At 50.9% G+C, this 9,351-nt stretch overlaps 1 protein-coding gene across 1 annotated transcript in view; it reads right to left on the bottom strand.

The window, feature by feature from the left end:
* Nucleotides 1–4,068: 4,068 nt before the first annotated feature.
* AP1M1 (adaptor related protein complex 1 subunit mu 1) overlaps nt 4,069–9,351 on the bottom strand; it is a 37,962-nt gene continuing 32,679 nt past the window's right edge. Inside the window, exons 11-13 of the mRNA XM_007945310.2 lie at nt 4,707–4,832; nt 4,214–4,289; nt 4,069–4,091 (exon numbers count right to left, since the gene is read on the bottom strand). Of these exons, the coding sequence (XP_007943501.1) occupies nt 4,069–4,091; nt 4,214–4,289; nt 4,707–4,832 (225 nt within the window). The remainder of the gene's footprint in view (nt 4,092–4,213; nt 4,290–4,706; nt 4,833–9,351) is intronic.

Raw genomic sequence — 9,351 nt, 5'->3', positions numbered from 1 at the left:
AGGCTTGCCTCGCTTGGGTCTCCCAGTGGCCTTGGGTCTAGCCCAGAGGCTCCAGAGCTGCGACTCCTGACCTGTGTGCGCCCCCTGGTGGCCATGGCTGGCTGAGCCACGTGGGCGTGTCCTTGACTCCCAGTCTCAGCCCTGGGGTCAGAGCAGTGGCAAACCAGATGAGGGGGGGTCTATCTACCCTTAGGGTCTTCTAGGAAAAAAATAAGGACATAGTCAAATGTGGGACAAACGACAACTGTATGCGGTGACAAGCTGGTGTGGTCAGAGAAGAGGGGACACTATGAGGGGCAGTGGTCCAGTTTTCGCTTTTCATGTGGGAGGTTCCCCAGCGCGGCTCACGCGCAGCCGCAGACCCATCTGTCCCTGGAGGCACACGTGTCGTCAGGATGCCGAGCGGATCTCAAGGCGCTTCCAGATCAGACAGACCAGGGACAAAGGCCCTGTGATTTATGCCGAAAATCAGCAGCCCGTTTTATTTTTAATAATGTTGCCCGTTTAAGTTTGGGATGTTTATCTTACAAACAAGATATAGCTGGATCTTGTGTTTTAAGCCAGTCTGACAGTATCTTAACCCAGTTGCTGCATTTACACCGGTGTGATTCCTAATATTTGGGTTTATTTCTACCACCGTATTTTGTGCATTCAGCTGGGGGGGGGGAGGGGCGGAGGGTGGATGTGGAGCGGGTATCCCAAGCACCTTAGTACACTTTTAAGTGCTATTTAAAATTTAAGGCTACACGAAGATTTTGGAACACCTGTATTTATCCTGATTTTCCCCTGTTCTTTCTTTCCTTCCTCCTATTGGTTAGTTTTCTTTAAACTCTTCCTTAACCACTGGTTTGAAGGTCATACAAGCTTATGTGGCTTTTTTAGACATTTAAGTTAGTCTGCCCATTCCCATTGAGTTAATTCAGACTCATAGGGACCCTATAGGACAGGGAACTGCCTCACAGGGTTCCAAGGCTGAAGTCATAACTGAAGCCGACTCCCTCCCTCAGCTTTCTCCTACAGAGTGGCTGGTAGGTTTGAACTGCCAGCCTTTTGGTTTGCAGCTGAATGCAATAACCACTGCACCACCAGAGCTCCTTAATCTGCTCTCTTCCAAGTAGTACAAAGATCTTAATAAAGCTTTGGTACCAGTCACCGGTCTCCTACTTTGCAGGATGCTGTCAGGTATTTGTTGTACCTTACTTTGCCATTTTACATTGGTCATCATTGGTTCATATACTCAATGCTACTTTATGTACCTCCAGTTCTCAGTATTTGGACTGTCTTACATGTGCGAGGCCTTCTTAGTCTGTCTTGTCTCTACACCTCCAGTATGTGGAAACATCATTGCCTGGTAACACTCTGTGCTGTACCCCGGCTAACGACCCCAGGTTATCCTTCCACTTCACTAATTCGCTTCAGCTGTGTCACATCTGCATATATGTCTGATAATTCTTTTAAGCAAAGTTCTTGAGGTTTTCAGCCTGCTGTTTATATGCCTGCTGTCACGAGTCTTGTAATTTTCAGAGTGCACTCACATTGAGGGTGGCTGTATCTGTGAGAATCTTGGGCAACAAGGGCTGAAGTTATGCCGCACCAGAGGTTTTGTTTCAGGAATATCTTTACTCAGGTGCTTTCCGCCCATATACCCCAAAACCCTCAGCTATGGAGGCAATTCTGACTCATAGCAACTCTAATAATGTTTCCAAGGCTGTCAATCTTGACAGAAGCAGACTGCCACATGTTTCTCCCAGAGCCACGGGTGGGTTTGAACTGCACACCTTTTGGCTGGCAGTTGCTTTAACCACTGTGTCACCAGAAAATATAACTCATTGCCAACGAGTTAGTTCCAACTCATAGTGACCCTTTAGGACAGAGCAGAACTGTCCTATAGGGCTTCCAAAGCTGTGAATCTTTCCAAAAGCAGACTGCCTCCTTTTTTCCCCATGGATCAGTTGGTGGGGTCCAACTGCTGACCTTTTGGTTAGGAGCCACGTTTTAACCACTGCACCACCAGAGCCCCAGACCACATAGGTGTATAAATGTTAACTCTAAATTAGTGGTTGCATGACTTAAGCAGACTTTTTCCTACCAGATCTTAGGCTGAGAGCAAGGGGCACTGCTTCCCTGAACCAGAGGGTTAAGGGTTTCTGACCACTTCCTGAGTTTAACTCCCAGCCTACAAGGACCCTGCTGTATTCAGCAGCTTCCACTGCCTTCCACCTACTTCCAGGCCCCCAAGCCCCACCCACCGCTGGCCCTTAGCATCCACAGGCCCAGGAGCAGCCCCAGCCCCAGCCGTTTCTCTGCTATCAAGGTCCTTCTCCCTTCCGGGCTCTGGTAGCCTTCCTTGTTTCCTCATGATCAGTTACGTGTGCATTTATTTTCTGCATTCTTCTGTGTATTGTAATGGGAGGGTTTTCACACAGTATTTAGTGTCCAATACACTGGACAGATGCCCCTGATCTACACTGGGAAGTGAACACCTATTTCTGAGGGGATGGACTCCAGGGAGGCTCTGTGAGCCCAGCTGGAGCCGGACCACAGGGGGAACACAGGGTCCAACTCAAGAGGGTCTGCTGCCAGCTGGGCTGTGGCCAGGGAGGGAATGAGGAACAAGGTGTGTCCACGGTCTCTTCCCACCACTGACAGGGAAAGACGTCATGTGGGGAGGCCACGATGTCACTCCAGCCCTGAGACTCCTGGGAGGTGTCAAGCAGAGCATATATGGCGAAGCTGCTGAGAGCCTGGAGACACAGGAGAGGGAGAACGGTGGGGGCACGGTGCTAGGCAGGCGGCGGCGCCTGGCAGGGAGACAGGAGCGAGCATGTCAGGCGGCAGTGGGGATGGCCTTGCCTGCCCGCGGGCACTTCCCCTCCTGGGACAGGTGATCAGGTGGCCCTTACGCGCTGATGCCTGCACAGGGAAGCACCTCAAGATACTGCTGCAGGTCGGGGGGCCGTGGACCACACCCCATGAGCTCCCAGGTATGGCCGACAGGGCTGGTCCCAGACTGCACCCTGGGGAGGGCCATTGCTGGGCAGGCAGGGGACCAGCTGCTGGTGGTCCCAGGTTGCAGGCAGTGGCAGCAGCCACCTCCACGAGAGGATGAGAGTTCACCTGAGCCCTCCCCATACCCACCAGCGGCCCTGGGCCCTGCTCTGGGGTGCGGAGGCACTGGGAGGGGTGATCTGCTCAGGAGCATGTGGCAGTCACCCGTCCCATGGCTGGATCGGAGGTCAGCAAGACGGCATCAAATGACTGGAATTTAATGGAATCACGACACGACACGAACACACACGTGGGTGGCACGGACCCTCCCAGACCCTGCAGTGAGAGGCTGGGCCAGCCCCCCTCAGACCCGTGTCCCTGAGGGAAGAAACACTGATATGGCTGAGTGTGGTGTGGGCATGGCACCGGAGCCCCGGAGGGTGTGGCCACCACAGCATAGAGAGATGGCTAGGGAGGTGCATGGCAAGCTGAGCAGCAGACAGACCGCCTGCAAGTAAACGGCCCCATCCCATGCAAGGGAGGAAGAGGAAGGAGACGTGGGACTGGTTTTCATGTCGAGAAGGCTGGCCTTGCCCTCGCTAAGTGCTGCCTGAGGCTGTCAGGATGCGGGACATGGGGACAAAGGTTTGGCGTGACCCTGGGGGAATTATAACATAGACAGCAACCAATCAACGAGTAGAAATTCATAAATCTACAAACAACATGAACAATAACAGCAATAGCACGGTGCCTCCAAGATCCCAGCAGAGCCAGTGTGCCTCTGGCGGCAGGTGGTGACAGGCGGTGGCAGGTGGCACATGTGCCCAGCATCTGGTGAGTACGTCCTGATCTTTTTGGTACCAGGGAGCCACATGGCAGAACAATCTGTGAGTGACCTCCCCGATCAGACGCAGAGTGGCAGAGAGACAAGATGTCCCAGACAAGACTGCATCCACCACTCAGAGCCCTGGAGGCGGTGGAACGGCGAGCAGGTCCTGGGGGCTGGGAGGCGTCGGGTCCAGATGCTCACTTTCCCATCCGGCCTCTTGGCAGGTGCTTCCGGGGGGCGGGTGCAGCCCCTCACTGGGTCCGGAGCTGGTAGTCTAGGAGATGAGGTGGAGAGAAGAGCCATCCTCCCCTCCTCACCAGGTCCCCCGCCTACCCTATCGGGGCAGCAGAGCAGCTCAGGGGATCTCCCAGCAACCCCACGGGCAGCCAGACTTACCTCCGTTCTGAGTGATGTAACGGACCCAGGGCAGGGCCTGGTAGCCACTCTTCTCAATGATCTTCAGGTAGCGGACCTGGGGGCACAGGTGCCAGGCCCTGAGCATGCAGCCCCCCCATGCCCAAGGCCTCAGGCCCCTTTGGTCCTCCTTCCCTGGAGAGAGGGAGCACACAGGCTGTTGGGCAGGGGAGGGCTGAGCTGCCTAGAAGACTCAGCAGCGCCAGAGTCCTGCTTACAGTCACACTCCTCAGTGACCCTGGAGTAGGGGTCTGGGACGCCAGGGCTTCTGGCTCATGGTGAGTGGGATGTGCCTGGGTCTGGCTCTGGGCTGGGGAGGGACTGAAGCAGGGCTGCTCTCTGCTGTCTGGGCCTGGCTGTCCAGGCAGAGGCTGGAGTCTGGAGAGCAGGTCCACCACCTGCGGCTTCAGGGCCCAGGCTGACCCCGGGCTCCACGTGGCACCTGGCCCATCTGCCCGCCCACCCAGCTGCACACCTGGATGCCGGAGGTAGTGAAGTAGGGAATCTCAAACTTGACGCTGATGGGGGGCTTGCCCTCCTTGTCCTCCGCCTCCACACTGGGCAGGCCAAAGTGTGCCCGCATCAGGTACTCCTTGCCACCCTGGAGAGCAAGTGATGGGGCAGTCAGGCTGGGATGGGGCCCTGAAGAATGCCATAGATGCCAGGGTGGGGCTTGCCACCTTGCTGAGCCCAGCAACTGAGGCCTTCATGAGTGTGGGCTGTAGTCCTCCAGCTCCAGACACTACTATCCAGCACCCCAACTGCCCCCCCATGTTCCCAGCCTCATGCTGTGCCCCAAACAGCCCCCAACCCTGTGCTCCCAGCCTGGCATCATCCCTCTACATGCCCCCAACTCTCCTGTCCCAAGTCCAGCAGGCTGTTCCCTCATGCTCCCAGCCCTGCAGCCGTCCCTCCATGTACCTCCCAACTCTTGTACCCCAAGTCTGGCAGACCACTACCTCACATGCCCCATTTTTGGCTCCCAGCCCAGTGGGCCATCCCCCAATACAGCTCCCTACTCTGTGCTTCCTGCCTGGCAGCCATCCCCCATACGTACATACCCCACTCTCATGCTCCCAGTTTGGTTGCTAACTCCATCTGCCACTTGCCCCAGCAAGGTAGATCAGAAAAGATGTGCCAGGAAGTCATCCCGGGAAACATGCTGGATTCTAAGGAGCAGAAGCTCCCAGGGAGGAAAACCTAGTTGCTACCAAGAACAGGACAGACTGGCCTTGGCAAGAAGAAGGGAAATGGGCATGTACAGGTCCTCTGCCACCAAGACCAGAGTCTGAGCGGTCACCCCCCAAGACCCAGCCTCAGACAACTTACAGCAAAGGAGATCTATACAGGAAGAGCTCTCAGAAACTAAGAAAAGGTCCAGACCTGACAGGAAAATGGGCAAGAGACAACCAGTCTCCAGAAAAAAAATCCACATGGCCCTTAGACTTGAGAAAAGTTGTTCAATCTTGCTCCTGATTAGAAAGCGAAAGACTGAAAGCTCTACGGCAACCCTGCTGGTGACACCGACAGAACGCAACCATGCAGCCCTGCATGGGGAGTCTGACACGATCCAGCAGTCTCAGCTCTGCGTGATCCCACTCCCGACACCTTTCCTGAAATGACAGCTCCATAAGCACCAAGTGACACGGGCTCAGGGTGATCATCAGCGCTTTCTCTCTAAAGCCAAAGACCATCAACAATGAACCGTCCTTCCACAGGGGAAGACACCACACGGCTGTGAAAAGGAACAAGGAGCATCGCTTTGTACCGACATTCTCCTAAACGGCTGGGCGAAAACGGTAAAGTAAAGTACAGGATAAAATTCAAAACTCATTGCCATCAAGTTGATTCCGACTCATAGCAACTCCCACTGGGTTCCAAGGTGGTAAATCTTTATGTAAGTAGATTGCCCCATCTTCCTTCTGTGCAGCAGCTGGTGGATTTGAACTGCCAACCTTCTGGTTAGCAGTCATATGCCTCAGACATTATGCCGCCAGAGCTCCTAAAGTACAGGATGGCGTATATCATACTCCACCTCTGGGTATGCAAGGAGGAGAAGTAGTGATATATACTTTCTTATATGCTTCCTTTTACCAAACCCACATCAAAAGGATGACAGAACATGAAAACACCCCCCCACAGGGGAAAGAAGGGTTGGGAAGAGGGACAGGGATGGAAGTGAGACTTCAGAGTCTCTTTCCTATAGTTCTGATTTGAACCATATAAAATTTTTTAAAAAAACAAACCTATTACTGTCATGTCAACCGAAGAGTCATGGCGGCCCCATGCAGACAGAGTAGAACTGGTTCACAGGGTTTTCAATGGCTGAATCTTATGGAGGAGTTCCTGGGGAGCACAAATGGCTATGTACTGGGCTACTAGCCAAAAGGTCAGAGGTTCAAATCCACCCAGATGCACCTCAGAAGAAAGGCCTGGCAATTTGCTTCCCAAAAATCAGCCCCTGAAAATCTTATGAAGTAGTTTTACTCTGAAACACATGGGGTGGCCATGCATTGGAATCAACTCAATGACACCTGCTGGATACTCTTATAGAGGTAAATTAGGCCTTTCCATGGTGCCACTGGGTGCACGTGAACTGCCAGCCTCTCAGTTAGCAGCCAAGTGCAAAGAGTTAGCACTACCCAGCCCCAGCCTCACACCATACGCAAAAACTAGCTCAAAATGGATGAAAGATCTGAATCTTAAACCTAAAACTGTAATGTCTGGGGAAGAAAAATCAAGGACAAAGCTAGGGTCTCTAATCTATGGCATAAATAGAACATTAAACATAACTAAGAACAGACAAACAAGAGAAGCAAACTAGGTAACTGGGACCTCCTAAAAGTTAAACACTTACCTCATCAGGATTGAAGAAAGGCTCATTAACAACCTATGATATGCACACAACACAAACTTGCTTGTTCAAAGTGAAGATGACTTGAAATACATACTGATGACATTAAAAAATACAGTCTGCAGTATGGATTACGCCTCAATATAAAGAAAACGAAAATCCTCACAACTGGACCGATAAGTGGTATCATGATACATGGAGAAAAGATTGAAATTGCCAGGGATTTCATTTTAGGTGGATCCACAATCAACACCCATGGAAGCAGCAGTCAAGAAATCAAATGTCATATTGCACTGGGCAAATGTGCTGCAAAAGACCTCTTTAAAGTGTTAAGAAGCAAAGATAACACTTTGAACACCCAAGCTATGGTACTTTCAATCGCCTCATATGCATGTGAAAGCTGGACAATGAATAAGGAAGTGAGAAGACAAGTTGAACTGTAGCGTTGGTGAAGAAAACTGAAAATACCATGGACTGCCAGAAGAATGGACAAATCTGTCCTGGAAGAAGTGCAGCCGGAATGCTCCCTGGAAGTGAGAATGGCCAGAGTTCGTCGCACCCACTTAGGGTCATGTTGTCACAAGAGACCATTCCCAGGAGAGGGATATCATGCTTTGTAAAGTAGATGGACAGCAAAAAAGGGGAAGACCCTCAACAAGATGAACTGACACAGTGGCTGCAAGGATGGACTCAGGTACAGCAAGGATCGTGAGGCTGGCGCAGGACCAGGTAGTGTTTTTGTTGTTGTTGTTGTATAGAGGGTTGCTATGAGTCAGAGACAACTCGACAGCACCTAATAACATGTTCATCAAAAGACCTCCCCGAAAGAGTAAAAAGAGAACCTACAGACTGGGAAAATATTTTCACAATGACACACCTGACAAGGGTCCAATCTCTAAAATATATAGAAAACTTCAACACTGAAACAAAAAAAAGCAACAACAAAAAAACAATCCAATGAAAAATGGTTATGGATATGAACAGACACTTCACTGTAAAAGACAATCAGATGGCTAACAAATACATGAAAAGATGCTCACAATCATTAGCCATTGTCTGTTTTTAGGTGCAGCCAAGTTAGCTGCGACTCACAGCAACCCTACATACAACAGAACAAAACATTGCCCCGGCTTTCATCACCCTCACAATCGTTGTTATGTCTGAGCCCACTGTTGCCCGCACTGTGTCAGTCCATCTCACTGAGGGTTTTCCTCTGCTTGCCGACCCTCCACCAAGCATGATGTCCTTCTCCAGCTACTGGTCCCTCCTGACAACACGTCCAAGTACGTGAGACAGAGTCTCGCCATCCTCACTTCTAAGGAGCCTTCTGGCTGTGCTTCTTCCAAGACAGATTCTTCTTGGCCAAATAAAAAAAAACCTCACTGCCATCAAATTGGATCCAACTCATAGTGACCCCTCCTTGGGTTTCCGAGGCAGTATCACTACGGAAGTAGATTGCCCCATCTTCCTTCCAAGGAGTGGCTGGTGGGTTTGAACCGCCAGCCTTCTGGTTAGCAGTCAAATGCCTTAGACACTATGCCACCAGAGATCCCCACTAAGAGTAGACAGACACATGTTAATTCTGGTGAAGGGGAAGGCAACACACAATATGGGGGAAGTTAGCACAACACGATCAACGCAAAGGAAGACACTGAGAGATACACAAAAGTAAAGGGTAAATTAACTGGGGTAAACATTCCACCACTTTTCTGTCAGTCTGTCACACTGTGGTGGCTTATGTGTGTTGCTGTGATGCTGGAAGCTATGCCACTGGTATCTCAAACACTAGCAGGGTCACCCATAGTGGACAGGTTTCAGCAGAGCTTCCAAACTAAGATAGATGAGGAAGAAGGAAGAGGCCATCCACTTCTGAAAACAATTAGCCACTGAAAACTTTATGACCAGCAGGGAAACACTGTCTTCTGTATCACTGGAAAATGCTATGAACTGCAGCAGAACACTATCTGATATGGTGCTGGAAGATGAGCCCCTCAGGTCGGAACGCACTCAAAATACAGCTGCCTCCTAAAAGTAGAGGTGACCTTAATGACGTGGATGGAATAAAGCTTTTGGGAGCTTCATTTGCTAATGAGGCAGGACTCAAAAGAAGAAGAAATAGCTGCAAACATCCATTAATAAATGGAACATTCAATGCATAAAGAATGAATCTAGGACTGTTGTAACAAGATCTGTACCTCACACCATACACAAAAACGAACTCCAGATGGATCAAAGACTTAAATGTGAAACCTAAAACTATACAGTT

The sequence above is a fragment of the Orycteropus afer genome, unplaced genomic scaffold (assembly GCF_000298275.1).
Source record: "Orycteropus afer afer isolate SDZICR_OR568_19922 unplaced genomic scaffold, OryAfe1.0 scaffold00136, whole genome shotgun sequence".
Taxonomy (NCBI): domain Eukaryota; kingdom Metazoa; phylum Chordata; class Mammalia; order Tubulidentata; family Orycteropodidae; genus Orycteropus; species Orycteropus afer.
This window is presented reverse-complemented; position numbering and strand designations above follow the sequence as displayed.